The 15,835-nt window shown below is 40.9% G+C and overlaps 1 protein-coding gene across 8 annotated transcripts in view; it reads right to left on the reverse strand.

Annotated features, from left to right (window-relative positions):
* Positions 1 to 15,835, reverse strand: part of ARHGAP6 (Rho GTPase activating protein 6) — a 187,863-nt gene that overhangs the window by 24,488 nt on the left and 147,540 nt on the right. For 5 of the 8 annotated variants that reach the window (XM_083612114.1, XM_083612118.1, XM_083612116.1 and 2 more), the window contains exon 3: positions 7,342 to 7,425. In XM_083612114.1, the coding sequence (XP_083468240.1) occupies positions 7,342 to 7,425 (84 nt within the window). The remainder of the gene's footprint in view (positions 1 to 7,341; positions 7,426 to 15,835) is intronic. The other 3 variants (XM_083612115.1, XM_083612117.1, XM_083612121.1) reach the window with 1 other exon arrangement.

Consider the following 15,835-nt stretch of genomic DNA (forward strand, 5'->3'; position numbering starts at 1 on the left):
GATTTAGATTTCTTTTGACTACTGCGAAAGTACTAAGCATAATAGGAAGTTATATAAAATTGTAAAAGCAGCAAAATACGGAACAAACAATGCTTGAAAAACATTTCTGAAAAATAAAGAACATGCCATTTTACATTCGCCAGGAGAATTCCCTCTTTTGGATAGGCAATTGCATACGAACGTCATTACTGAAATTGTTTGAACAATTCAAACATAAACAGAAAGTAACACTTTATATTATCATAGAATGGGTAGAAAGTAAACATGGAAAAAGAATATATCTATTTTTCTGGCTATAATAAATGAAAAAAATCAAATATTTATTCACAGCAGTGCATCTTTTCCTGGAAGTAATGAGGAACGGAACAAGACAAGGATCAGCACTCGACAAGGTACAGCAAAACAGAAGTTCCTATGATACACAGAACCTACATAGCCAAATTGGAAAGTTCTCAGTTGCTGAAATGATGATCAAGGGAGATATCCACATTGAAATCCAAAGAAAAAGCCTAATTATAATGCAACAAGAACCCTCTGCCTCAGATTAACTTTAAAGCATTCAAATGCTCCGATACTACACATACACTATTTTATTATCTTCTCTTGATAAGAGTTCAAGGGTAATATTTTACTGTATCATTTTTCAGAGAGTGTGGTGGTGCTTAGAGCCATCTCAAGGATAAAATGTTTAAGGAACAAAGGAACTGGGACTAATCTGCCAACTGATTGGAAATATTGAGAACCATTTATTCATATAACAATGACATTGTTTCTTCCTTAGTCTGCAAACACTGAATCTTCTACTTGGCTACAAAGGTGAAAAGATTAAAATCTCTCTCTCTTTCTCTCTCTCTATGTGTGTGTGTGTGTGTGTGTGTGTGTGAGAGAGAGAGAGAGAGAGAGAGAGAGAGAGAGAGAGAGAGAGAGAGAATGTAGTGAAGGAGAGGTGAGGAAGACCTAATTAATAAACTGTAAAGCTTTAAATGCAGTAGTTAGCTCGGTTTTAAACTTCAATTTTTATTTTTTTTCCTACAACTGTTGCAATGTTGTTTGTCCTCTTGAACTGAGCCATGCAAAACAATAAATGAAAAAGACTAATCAGATTTTAGAACTCTTCCTCCTTTTAATTAAACAGCAGGCACTGATGTCAAAAATATCAAAACAAGGTTGGTGTTAACGCCTTGCAGCAGCCCTTTCCTTATTTTGTTTGAAATGACCTTTAAAGATGACAGCATTTATTTAGCCACTGAAGCTATTTCACCGACAAAAGGAAGGAAAGACTGCTTGGCTTTTAAAGGAATGGAAGCACCGTTGGTTTCTGTTCAGTCTTGAAGTATTAGAGAGCACTAACAATATATCAAATAGCAGGAAAATGTACTGCCAAGGGATGGAGTGATGTAAATAGCTGTGAGAAGAGGGATGGTCACATCACAAAGGCACTGAAGGCTTCTTTTTCAAACTGCAATAAATTTGTTTTGCTCTATATATTTCCTAATAAGAATATACAAGAGAGGGCTTTTTATTAGAATAGCCATGCCCCCACCCAAAACCTCAAAAGTCTTCAATTTTAAGCTTTCATGTCTTGCTCAAAGTGGTTCAGAAGGAAAAAGCAGGCACATCCACACAACTGTTTGTTCAGTTGTGGGGCATTATTACAGAAGGCTATCATACCCATTCTGCAAAGATACAGTATAAGACAGAGTTGTGTGGTTGGGACAGAAGGGAATTTGTTTTGCCTCCATTAAAGAGAAATCTACCTTACATACAACAACCTTTCCTGCAGTAGTAGTCACTGTAATCAACTGAGCCAACTTAAAAGAAGACATGATTTAAAATAATATAACTACGGATGCTCACTTCAATTTCTAATTTGTTTCTCATTTGTTCACATGGTCCAAGAGTGTCTCAAAGCAGCAGAAGTCAAAAACTCCTAGGAAAACGAGAAGCTCTTGATGCCTGAGGAATCAAGTGATTATGTAAGCAAGGAATGGATAACCTGTGCTGTCCCACCAGATGTTGTTAGATCCCAAGTTCCATCATCCTTGACCAATTATCATGCTTGCTGGGAATGATGGGAGCTGGAGTCCAGCAAGAGCTGGAGGACCACAGGAGCTGATGTCAACAGAAGGAAGGTGATTATTTCTGGTCTGCAAAGTCTCACGTTCCCAACAGAAGCACAGTGTGACGCGTATAGCCCACGATGACCAGCACAGTAGGCGTGTGCTCAAAGACCTCCTAGACCTCTCTGTCAGTATAACAACCAACAATACAGTGGTACCTCAGGTTAAGTACTTAATTCGTTCCAGAGGTCTGTTCTTAACCTGAAAGTGTTCTTAACCTGAAGCACCACTTTAGCTAATGAGGCCTCCTCCTGCTGCTGCTGCACCGCCAGAGCCCGATTTCTGTTCTCATCCTGAAGCAAAGTTCTTAACCTGAGGTAATATTTCTGGGTTAGAGGAGTCTGTAACCTGAAGCGTCTGTAACCTGAAGCGTCTGTAACCTGAAGCGTATGTAACCCGAGGTACCACTGTACCTCTGAATTACCCCAACACTAGTTGTGTAAAGAAGCCCTTGCTTAATGAAAGACAACCGTTTATGAGCTTCTCCGCATAAAATCATGTCAAAGTAGGGTTATGAAACATAGGTAAAGGTAAAGGGTCCAGTCGTGGCCGACTCTGGGGTTGAGCGCTCATGTCGCTTTATTGGCTGAGGGAGCCGGCGTACAGCTTCTGGGTCATGTAGCCAGCATGACTAAGCTGCTTCTGGCGAACCAGAGCAGCACACAGAAACGCCGTTTACCTTCCCACCGGAGTGGTATCTATTTATCTACTTGCACTGGCGTGCTTTGGAACTGCTAGGTTGGCAGGAGCAGGGACCGAGCAACAGGAGCTCCCCCCGTCACGGGGATTCAAACCGCCGACCTTCTGATCGGCAAGTCCTAGGCTCTGTGGTTTAACCCCAACACTAGTTGTGTAAAGAAGCCCTTGCTTAACAAAAGACAACCGTTTATGAGCTTCTCCGCATAAAATCATGTCAAAGTAGGGTTACGAAACATAATCTAAATCTAAAACTGACATCCTCCCTGATGTCAGTAAGTGCCTCCTCACTAGTCCCCAAGAACTAAACCAGAGGCTTAGAATAAAAAAAGTGAGACAGCTGCGAAGCAGTGCTTGCAGGCAGGCGGAATTAGGAGAAAGCCACGGTGAATGAGAACACTCAAGACACATCTGTGCTAGGACGCCTACACGTGCTGTGCCGTACTGAGCCGAATGTTTGTTTTGGATGTGTTGCCTGGCAATGGAAGGCATTCATTTTATAAAATAAACTTCTGAAAGGCTTGTTAAAAAACACAATTGTGCGAGCACAGAAGAGAACATTTTTTCAACTCGCTGTCAAGCATAAAGGGGAAGGGTGGGGGGTCGGGGGTTGGCTACAAAGGCCGCTTAGGACGGCGTGGGTTGACCATGAATCAAGTCACTGCACTGTACTCACATCCTCACAGGGAGGAACAATACTGAGCAGTTCATTGTGCTGCACAAAGGAACACCCCACAAAGAAAAATGAAGGCATAATCTGCTTGGAAGGCAAACCATTTTTCAAGTTTGTTTTTTTTCATGTTTCACGTACATACTAGCAGTTCCACTGAAAGAATGCTCACTCCCAGTAACCAGCTTGGGACAGCTTACCAAAGCAAAATACAGTGGTCTGAAAAATGTTAAGGCCAGCAGTGAACCTTAAGGTTAGCAAAGGACCAATCTCTGGGAGCGTGAAGTCCCGATATGCACTCAATTTCAAGGTGACTTTCAGTACGACACGGACTGCTGGCGTATGTTGACAGGACTGGAAAGAGGGACATTCCAGGATGATTTATGCTCAGAAATGGAAAGAAGATTCGGTACCAACCAAGAAGGAAGACTAAATTAACGGACTGTGCCGAAATGGCATAGACTGGGGAGAATGTGTGGATTATTTGAAATGTCATAGTACACATATAAGATCACTAGCAGGATTAACTTAAACCAAACAGTTAATGATAAAAGATCACTAGGGATAAATTATTAATTGCAGTAATGAAGGAGATGCAGTGTTACAAATTAAAAAATATATAAGAAATGGCAAAAGGAGTGGGGGAAAGTCAAAAAAATACATATTTGTTGGGAAATATAGGATTGTTTTTATGTCAAAATATCTCTGAAAAAATGAAAAATGAAATTTATTTATTTATTTAAAAAAAGGAAAGAGGGACATAAATATAGTCACTTCAATGGTACCTGATTCTGTTTGAAAGCATCATCTAGTTGCTGCTTTAAGCTACCTTGCTATCTTTTTTGGTGTTTTTAGTTGACATTCTAATTTTGTCTCAGTCATTTTATTGCTGCGTCATTCATTGTGTTGTTATTTTTAATTGTTAACTGTCTTGGGAGCCAACTGGAAAGCCAGACAAAAAGATACAAATATAAACAACGAATAAAATAATCTGTGGCAGCCACAAAAATAACCTCGATGGTACAAAGCCTCATCAAGTGAATCCACCGCATCAGGAAGCTGCTTATTAATATACCCTGTGCATGCATGTGGGCGAGAGCAGTCTTTGGGTGTCATCAAGAGCCTGTTTAGTTCCACCTGCCTTATCCCACTCCTCCGTTCCAGGAGAAGTTGTTGCTGGAAGGAACTGCAGAGGGACACACCCACACCCACACAGACACACACACCATCATAAAACCCAAGGCAAGGGTGCCATTCCATTTATCCCTGGAAAGAATGTCCCTGGTTGGGAGGCAGGAGATGGTGTGAAAGGCTGACACAGGTGGGTCAGGGAGGTCAACCAGGGTGTGAAGTGGGCTACCAAACCAGTTTGTTGCATTTTGGAAAACTCTCATCACTGAGCTAATTGTTTATGGTGCCTTTAATATCCATTCAGGACACGGGTGGCGCTGTGGGTTAAACCACAGAGCCTAGGACTTGCCAATCAGAAGGTCGGCGGTTCGAATCCCCGCGGCGGGGTGAGCTTCCATTGCTCAGTCCCTGCTCCTGCCAACCTAGCAGTTTGAAAGCACATCAAAGTGCAAGTAGATAAATAGGTACCGCTCCGGCAGGAAGGTAAACGGCATTTCCATGCGCTGCTCTGGTTCACCAGAAACGGCTTAGTCATGCTGGCCACATGACCTTGAAGCTGTACGCCGGCTCCCTCGGCCAATAAAGCGAGATGAGCACCACAACCCCAGAGTCGGCCACAACTGGACCTAATGGTCAGGGGTCCCTTTACCTTTACCTAATATCCATGCAGAAGTTTTGATTTGCTTCATTTTTTGAAACCTCTCCCCCCTCCCCGGCTCTACATTACTAAGGACTTATTGCAACACTGATGTATTTTGAAATGTACCGCTGAAGTGAGTACTGAAATGCTTATTTTTTTGCTTTAATATATTGCTGCTGTTGCTTGCTTTGTATATTGCGATCTGCCCTTGAACACAAATTTCCTTTGTGGAAAGATAATACACAAATAAATACTTCATCCCAGCGAATTTATCTTCCTAAAAGCACGCTAACACTTTTAAATTGTGAGCCACACAAACTTGCACCAGGGAGGGGGGTCGTATAGTTCGCCTGATTCCTGTTTAAGGCAATTTAGGAAATCAGAGTAAAGACTGTATTATAATATTTGTAATACTTTTAAGAATGCATATCATGCAAGAAAGCAGTCACACTAAGCAAGTTCATCCCTACCAAACCCAGTTTTAGCTAATCATAAGAACAGTGTGCTGCCCAAGAACACAAGTTTTCAAAATTTATCCCGAGTGCTACAATTAATAACAGTTTAGGCTGTTTTTGATACCCTCTCCCCTAAACAATGGAGAAGGACTACACTTGGGCCAGATTCAGAAGGCTGTTCACGGGGCACTTCTCACAGGCTGTCTACTCAAGTGGTGTGAGTGATTCTGATCAGATCCATGCATGCAAATATATCACCTTACACAGCAGAGATAAATCAGGACAAATATTTGTATCAAAGACATAAAAGAGGGGGGAATGTAAGTAAAAATGGGGAATTCAAACACAGAACAAATGGAAGCAGGTGCTTGAAGATTCACCTCACCTAGGAACACCATTTGATCTGTGGCCAGACCTGAAGAAATATATTTTTTCAACTTAAAAAAAAATTAATATTGCCCTCAACTCACTTTAAAAGTGCAGCTGTACCGAGAGTCTCACGGCTAACCAATGCAAACTTAATTAAGTTAGATTCATACTGGAACCAGCAGAACTGCAGCAGCCCATTAATAACTCCTTTCATTGTTAGGCTGTGAAATCTTCTCCTTAGCTATAATGAAAGTATGACGTAAGATTTGCCACTCTCAAAATACAATGCCAACTGGCTTTAAGCATAGAGGATGAATGCTCGGGTGAAGATAAAATGGAAATTGGATTTTTATTATTTTTCTCCAAGCGCTGGAAATGGCTTGTCGGGCTTTTAGAAAACAGGATTTAGCAGCGGGGGGGTGCAGAAATGTTGACTTCACCTTACTTCTTTTGTCTGTGAGATTTCCAAATGGAAAATTGCTGTTTTGATACAATCTTATGGCTTAAATGCCTTTAAGTCATTCTGTAGTCGCTTGCTTGCTTTAGGGGGACAATCCTAACCCCGGTCTCTACTGAGAGGGGATCTGGAGGGCTAGCATGGGCCAAATGCCAGAATGGGATACACTGGAACCCAGGTCAACTCAGCCCCTCCGGACCCTCAATATGCTTTGTTTTGGTGCTTTCTGCAGGCAGGGATCCCACCACCAACACTGCCAGCCACCTATTTGGCTGGGAGAAGGTAAAAGTTTATGCTGGAGTGATAATGGTATCACTCCACAGGTGGCACCTAGTCAGAGACTGGGCAGAACAATACTTCTGCTCATTATAGCGCCTGCCCTTATGTAATAATAATAATAATAATAATAATAATAATAATAATAATAATTTATTTGTACCACATCCATCTGACTGGGTTTTCCGAGCCACTCTGGGCATCTTCCAACATATATAAAAACATAATAAAACATTAAACCTTAATTAAACATTCAACTGACACACAAGGGAGTTTGGACTGCTCTGCCCATGAATCACATCAAAAGCAAAGGAGCAACAGCCATGTTAATGAGGTTCAAGTTTCTCTGCAAATAGAATATTTATGTCATAGTTTTTTTAAAATATATATATAATGCATCTCTTTAAAGTGAGGGTTTCTTTAAAGAAAAGCTGTCCACCCGAAAACAAGTAAATAAATACGTTTTACAAATTTTTTATTTTAACCGTGACTGCATTTTTGTAATGCACCAAGTATTCAATACATACGTTTTACTGTACCTTTATCTTTGTTTTTTTCCTTTCCAAGGGAATCCAGTTTCTTTCGTAATGATTTCTTCCTCTTTTGTCCATCTACAAATAAAAACATTTGTTATATTTTAAGGAGAGAAAAAGGTGCTAAGATAAAAGAATGCAGCAGAACTGATATTGAACAATAACTAGTCCCCCACGACAAGAGCATATAGATTTTCTTTTATTAAAAAACAACCATCCAAATTAGGTCTTGCCTACAAACCCTTCACCTGGTTATAATACCAAAGGACATGGATACTTACTTCTAGAAGAGTTAATATAATATTACAGTTCTTAAAGAAGAATGAATCTTTGCCTAGGAAAATACATGTGTGGAGTGCTATTTTGCTACACCTTTTGAGAAACTGATTTGTGTGTGTGTGTGTGTGTGTGTGTGTGTGTGTGTACACACCCATGTACCTGAAGATGTGGTCAATCAGGTGAATGTCTTTTTTATTTCAAATATTTATATGCTACTTAATACTCAGAATTTCTAAGTGCTGTACATAAAATGCTTTTTTAAAAAATAAGAAAAATTGAAATTAATCCTAAAAATAGAAAACTAGCCCGGATCTTTAATCCGTCTAAAGGTGATACTTATTATATGCTCACAGCAATGAAATCTTTACAAGGTGTTTCAAAGGGAAAACACAGGAAAGCAATTTATCAGGGACCAAACATTTAAAGCACTCGTTGGTAAAGTTCATGGTAAGAATGGCATCTTTCACCAAAATACTTTCTTATCTTTTGCACAGCTGAATTTTCATTGACGTTGGGGGGTGGACAACTAATGTGTCCACTCCACTAGCTCCTCGAGTTTTCCACAGAGTCCCTCACTACTTTCTGAAGAAGCACTTGGGGGTCATTCCACATCAAATCAAAGCAAAAAACAAGGGTTTCGCCACACACCGTCTCGGATTTTGATGAAACTTGGTGTACACCCTTCCCTTATGGTTGAAAGAAACCCCCTTAAATTGTTTCCCTCTATCTCAAACGGTTTTAATTTTATAGCACTTCAAAGTTTCGTGAAATCTGTGTTTCTGTCCCTCTTGAGATCCTTGGCCTTGTATGCATTGAACTGAAGTGGAATGACCCTTGGGAGAGCTTTGCAACCCTCAAGAGCATGGCCTTCCTTTTCATACTCAGATCAAAGCAGTATCACATGTTGCCATACAGCATGATGCTGTGTGACAGTGCACTGCACTACAAATCTCCCTCCTACCTGCACGTAGCTCAAGTGGCCAAACCAAAGATGATTACATGGTTGGGGAGGGCCATGCCCAATCATGCCCCTGAAAGATACTCCAAGAGGATCCTGCTCTCATTGTTGTAGCCTTTTCAAGCCTTGAGGGCTGGATGTTGGCAGATCATTAACACAACATATATGCATATTCCAAACCCTGGCTGGTAAAACATCATGGTTTAATTGCTACTCACACCAGAAGGGAGGTAGCGGCCGCAGTCAAATCACTGACCCAGCCTGGAGTGCAAATTGGCCTGTGATGACAGTAGGTTTGGCTCAGCCATGTTTCCTGACCCTGCTGTTTTTTGCCCTGGCTGGCATGAGCAACAGGATTGCAGATGCAGTGGTGGTACTGCGGCTTCGTTAAGCCCTCCCTGAAGCTCCCAAATCAGGGATTCGATTGCAGCGTCAAGAAATAACAACAGGTCATATGCAAAATCTCTGATGTTATGTCAGAGAATGTGAATTCATCTTCCGGTCGTTATGAGAAGACCATCAAACAAGCTTCCATTTCAAAGCAGGAAACTAAAAATGGGCAGAACTTTACAGCTCTATCGTTAACATCTAATTATGAAAAGCTGTAACAGAAACAGTAATATAGTCTTTTTACCCAAATATTAGCGTATCTGGGAACCTTTCATGCCTGCCAAGGTGAAAAGCAGGGGCAGGTTAACTTGATAGCAGTGGACTGGGCCAGCAATGGCAGTGGGTAGGATCCAAGGTATAGTGGTACCTCGGGTTACACACGATTCAGGTTACATACGCTTCAGGTTACAGACTCCGCTAACCCAGAAATAGTGCTTCAGGTTAAGAACTTTGCTTCAGGATGAGAACAGAAACCGTGCTCCAGCGGCGCGGCAGCAGCAGGAGGCCCCATTAGCTAAAGTGGTGCTTCAGGTTAAGAACAGTTTCAGGTTAAGAAAGGACCTCCAGAACAAATTAAGTACTTAACCCGAGGTACCACTGTACTTCACACACTTTCTCTCCCACCAGCCCTCTTTCCCCTGCTGGGAAACCACAGAAACAGAGAATTGTAGAGTTGGAAGGTACCCCAAGGGCCATCTACTGGTAAGTATACCCCCTGCATTGCAGGAATACAGTTAAACCCTTCCTCAGCTGGTTAAATCTCGCCTCTCCTGTGATGACTGCCCCATGATGCTATTATGCTTCTTTTTTCTAAGCTTAACAGCAACATGGGAGAGTAGGGGAATTTCCATCAGAATTGTGGGAAGCGGTGTGAAAGATCAAAACTTTCCTCTCCCTGCAGTGTGCCTTGTGTTGCTCAGCTGACTGGGGAACAACAGACAGTAGTGAAAAAGGAACCGGACTGCAGAAAACCATTGATCTTTCTCCGGAGCCCCCTTTCTTCGTGCTGCTTGGCTGATCAGTGGGAGGGAAGTTGTGGGTCACCTAAGATTAGGCAATGGGCCAGGAACAGCCCAGGGAGTACAAAATACAACTTCTGAACAAGAAATAGAATATACTGACTGGAAAATATGTGTACTGTCCAGAGAATGTACAAAATGTGGTCAAGAGACACATTCCTCACGGCCTCTTGGAGATTTTACATAGTGGCTGGAGAACATACAACATTTGGTTGAAAAATGCATATTTCTCAAGGCCTGTTGAAGATTATGTCTATTAACTAGGAAATGTGCATAATTACTTCTTCATGGAAGGTGAATATGCATAATGACTAATTGCTATACACATTAACTGCTCAATTTACATTGTTCTTAACATACGTGTGTGTGTGTGTGTGTGTGCATGTTAATATGAACATACTATTCCAGTCCTACAAGTGAAATGGACTGGGTGGGGGGAGACATAGAGACAGAGAAAGAGTGGATAATATTCAAATGCATAAAGTATCTGTTCGCAAAATTAATAAATAATATGTCAGAAGTAGTTTAAGCACATACAACTTTAAGCAGCAAACCTAATCCCCGTGGAATAAGTCACCATTAGGTCTCAAGTAAACATGTTTATTGTAGCATCTATTGTCCCCTAATAATAAGTTTCCACAGTTCTTTAAGATATTGTAAAGGAAGACTTGTGCAGCTCAGCTGACAAGTTTCTTCTTGCATCAGTGCAAGTCAATGGTGGGCTATCACTTCCTGAAGCATTTTTGTAAATTGTCTGCCATAAAACAGTATTTTACTTTCAACACATGTATTAGCACAATTCAGTCACTGAAACTAGGTGCCTGTTTTAACATGTCAGCTAACTTTCTAAAGTGTAGTAGACCTACAGCTTTTTTTGTACAGTGTACTGGATTAATTAATCCAGTAAATCTTATTGTTCCGATTTTATACAATTGTATAAAACAGTAATAAAGCTACACTAATTTAGATCATGAGAATATTTAACTGTTTCAGTTTTTAGGTCTGGGCTGTACAACTTAAGACTGCAAGTGGGAGCTAGATGATCAAATGCTATCCATAGGAAACAAACAAACAAATTGAACTTCAAGTACCTAATATATCCAATGTTTTATTAACGACACACCTCAGATGGTGAAGAATACAAGAGTTGCCATGCGATGTCAGGCAGATGTTCACCAAACCTTAAATTATGAGCCCAACCCATTGTGAACCCGGAAAGTTCAAAAGTAGGGCATGGTAGGAGGAATCGTGCCTTTGGTTTGCCCTCAGCATTTGATAAATGAAAGTGCATTTCCTGAGCACAGGGAGATTTCAAGTCTATGGACACAACTGGGATTGAAGCTCATGTTTTTCTCTAAAACCATTAAGGTAGAAAAGGGTTGTGCCAAACAGGGGGTTGAGAACCCCAAGTTCTGTAGTTCTGTCCCTAGTGACATAGACAAATAGCCATTGGTGAACTTTTCCTTCTCTGATTAGACAAGAAGAGGGCTTAATGCACCAAAACATACCATGGAATATGATCAAGAATGTGCATGCTTTTAACTGATCAAATATTAACTAGGTGCAAGCTACTGAAGTTCAGTATTGAAAAACTACGGTACCATAACGTTCCTGTTGCTTGGCAGCCGGGGCTGGTTGCCCACAAGTTTGCTTTTAAAATTCCATCTACTTTCTGCCACTCAATGTTTCAATTCTATATTTTTAAATGCAGAAAAGAGCTTTTCTTCTGGTTGCTTCAATTTAAGAGTTTCTGCTAGCTCCAACAGAATCAACATTATGTTTGTTGAAAGCAAATGTTATCATTTAATTGAAACGTAATTCCTCCTCTTTGATCCATTTGCACTGACTGGGTTTTATCTGATTGAAAATTTGTACAAATATTCTACACGGCTTCATGTTCTGATAGCAATGCAACACAGAAAAATGAATGCTTCTATTGTTCACTGAAATGGTTACTCTTCAAACATAGTTCCCCTGTATCTCCTGTTGTTTGCCAATTTGAAATACAGATAAAAGTTATCTAGAACACGGAATGGCCCAACACACTTTTAGACCAGGCATATAACACAAAAAGGACAGGCTTATTGGGTTTGAAACTGATGCTTCACTCAGTATTGCTGTTACCCCTTCATCATAAATTCATATATAGGCATTTAAATATACACAGTTAACATGAAATCCACAAAACCTTCTTTAATACAGCTGCTTTCCAAAATCACTATGCAATTCCATTCCTAATAAAGATTATTATCCTTACGGAGAACCAGTAGAGAGATACTTAATCTCTGAACTAAAACTCAAAACATCATTATACTAGAAAAAAATATGCAAGGAAACTGGAACACAGAAAACTCTGAGTCTATTAAATAAATTACAAGTTTCTTTTTCTCGGTTTAACAACTAGTGACCTCGTGAAATTGCTATTTCAAATCAATTAAAAGGATTTCTGTTGAATATTAAAATATAATCAAAACTTTGGATGCTGGCTGAAGAGTTACAGGGTTCAGCAGAAGCCTTGCTAAGTGCACAGAATATCATATACACTGTTGATATGACAGACAGGCAACTGAATGCACCAGCTGAATTCCCTGGCAGCTGAACTATTCTGTTGGCAAATATAATCCAGCAGAACAGAGTTGAAACAGAGGAGGGTGCTATACTCCAGCCTTCTCGATATGATGCCCTCCATATATTTTGGACTACAACTCCTATCAGCCCATGTTGGTTGGAGCTGATGGGAGATGTGGCCCGAGGCATAAGGATGGCACCATGTCAGGGAAGACTGCTATAAACCTACAGTCTATGCATCCCCATTGATGGTGCAACTTTTACACCAGTCCCGGACTTGGTGGAGGGAATTTTACCGAAACCACCACCCAACCTGAGCACAGGTATAACTCAGCACATCACACATGAACATAAACCCAACACAAGGAGATCATAACTCATATGACAGGGCATGTAGCACTGGGCTCCTTCTCTCTGGCTCTGTATTGTACATACTTAAAAGAGTTGCCAAGGGGAAACTTTGGTGATGGCAAAGGAACCACATTGCACAAAACAGTCTGATGTTATAATTCACATGGGAACTACAGCACAGTGGTAAAGCCTCTCTGACTAGAATAATCTTTTCTGTATTGGGGAAATATTAAAGGTAAATAAAAAGAAGAGAACCACACTTCGTCTTTATTTCAGATTTTATAAATGAAAATGAAGGGAAATCTAATTCTGAATGAATTTTCTCTTTCTTTTTCAATTTTTCTTTCCGTTCTTTTAATTTCTCAACCAAGGGCTTTGGAGGATTTACAGAATGACAGAATGGTAATTCGCAAGCACCTCTCAACCACCCTAAACACAAGGTAAGCATAGCTAAACCTTGCACACATCCTGTGAGAATTTTCTCTCCCCTTTGATGATGAGAAAAGAAACTGCATTTAACAATTAACTGATGCAAAATGGGTGAAAAAAATATGGAATAAATCTTCGACACAGTGCTATCAAGCAAGTATGTGGGAAGAATGTACACAACCTAGTCTGACAAGTCCTAAATGTAAAAAGTGGCTACGTCAAGAAAAAGACCTGCTATTCTATGCCAATTTAACTCTTTTTCTATGCCATAAAAGTATCAAAACAAGCAAACTATTGACAGGCCGTAACCTTCTATGTTTTCCCCAACTCCAGGCTCTGGGATTGAATCACAGATCCTTGGCACAAAGTCATGCTGCTAGAGCCCTACAGCTTTGCTGCAGAACACTGGCCCATTTTAGTGTGCCTTTCTCTACCTTCCAACCCCTAATCCCCATCCCATCATTTTATAATGAGAGGAAGCAATTAATGAGAAATATGGCTTAAATTAAATCAGAGGTAAAGTCTCGAAAATGTTTCACAGGGACCAAATCTTTTTTTTTTTTTGTAATTTTCTTAACAACCTTTTTTTGTACTTAGATATGGTGAAGTGAAGGGACGCAGGTGGTGCTGTAGGTTAAACCACAGAGCCTAGGACTTGCCGATCAGAAGGTCGGCAGTTCAAATCCCTGCAACGGGGTGAGCTCCCGTTGCTCGGTTCCTGCTCCTGCCAACCTAGCAGTTCAAAAGCACACAGTGCAAGTAGGTAAATAGGTACCGCTCCGACGGGAAGATAAACGGCGTTTCCATGCGCTGCTCTGGTTTGCCAGAAGCGGCTTAGTCATGCTGGCCACATGACCCGGAAGCTGTCCGCCGGCTCCCTTGGCCAGTAAAGCAAGATGAGCGCCACAACCCCAGAGTCGGTCACAACTGGACCTAATGGTCAGGGGTCCCTTTACCTTTACTATGGTGAAATGAAGGTGCCTGACAACAAATGATTTATTGCTATTGCTTTCCAAAACTAAAATAATATCTAAGCATTGGAATCAAGTGGATGGAAATGGAAGTGGAGGGCTGCGGGATCCATTCCACAGCCAAGGGGTATGTTTGGCACTAGGAGCTATTTGGCAAACCTATTATGGACAGGGTTATAGGATTAATCATTAATTTGTGTTCACATATGTAATGGTTATAGGGGTTGCTCGTGCGTAAGTTGCCGCCACTCCTGGCTAGGTTGCCTGGTTAAACCTTTTCTGTCTGGACAGCCTTTCACTTCGTGGCTGTTTCAGTCGCTAGCAGAATCCGTCAGTGGGCGTTTCTTGAACTTCTTCCAGCAAAGAAGTTCTTTGACGCCAAGTCTACGCCTACTTTCCCTGCGCGGAAGTCTTCTGCGCAGGGTGGGTGTGGGTAGCGGAGGACCCGTGCTCTCCCCGCTGGTCTCCGGCGAGGAGTCCTGGAGCCCCCTCGCCGATTCCCCCATCTGCCCCCCTTTATCCCTGGTGTTACGTTGATTTCCTTCCCCAGCCGATGAGTTGCCTCTCTCCCTGCTCGGCCCTTCTCCAGCATCGCTTGGGAGCCTTGCCTCCGCCTCTCGCTCCGATGTCAGTTCCCTGACAACATATAATCACCATCTGCAACACATCTTAAAAGATAGTGGTTGAAGGTGTGGTGCATTTCAAAAATGTAGGCACTCTTGCATGCTTTAGGATGCAAGGTCACTGCATATGATTTCACAGCGTGTCATATCCTGCATACTGGACCGAAGCCAAAATTTCAAAATAATTAGATGTGCAAATAATTATGAGATTTTAAAAGTGAATAAATGTGTAATTACGTACAGTTTTGTTCTAGTTTGAGACATTAGGAAATAATGACTAAAGTATTCTTTACCAACCTCAAAAACCAGAATTATTCTCTTAAAAATAAAATTAAACAACAGGCTTATGAACTGCTTAATATAAGCCCGAAGAGCTGCAGCAAGCATTGCACGGTACACTGACAGAATATTTCTTGTAACATCGTCAGAATCAGTCCCAATTGCAATGTATAAACAGACAAAAGACAACAGGAAATTCCAAGAGCTTCAGCCAATAAATTCCATTGAGTTTTCCCAGTTAAAGAGTGTGTTTTTTTCAAGTGAACTAACACGAACCTTGGTTGCACAAGGAATTCATAAATTCCCCACTCCTCAGTCAAAAGGTAAGTTACTCTTCTGCTCCTAACTTTCTTTAGGAAATTATATACCAAGAAATACAACAACTGCAGTATTAAAGCAACACATTTTTTTCCTAATCTCTCTACCTACTTATTAGTGTAAGCGCAGAAACTCAGGAAAAAAAATAAAATAAGACTGCCAATATCATAATGCCAGCCTATGGTGCAATGGCATTTGGAATATTGTGTACAATTCTGGTAACCTCACCTCAAAAACAATATTGTAGAAATGAAACAGGTTCAGAAAAGGGCCACCAAAATGATCAAAGGGATGGAGCGATTC

Source organism: Podarcis filfolensis, assembly GCF_964270895.1.
Source record: "Podarcis filfolensis genome assembly, chromosome: 4".
In the NCBI taxonomy this organism is placed as follows: Eukaryota; Metazoa; Chordata; class Lepidosauria; order Squamata; family Lacertidae; genus Podarcis; species Podarcis filfolensis.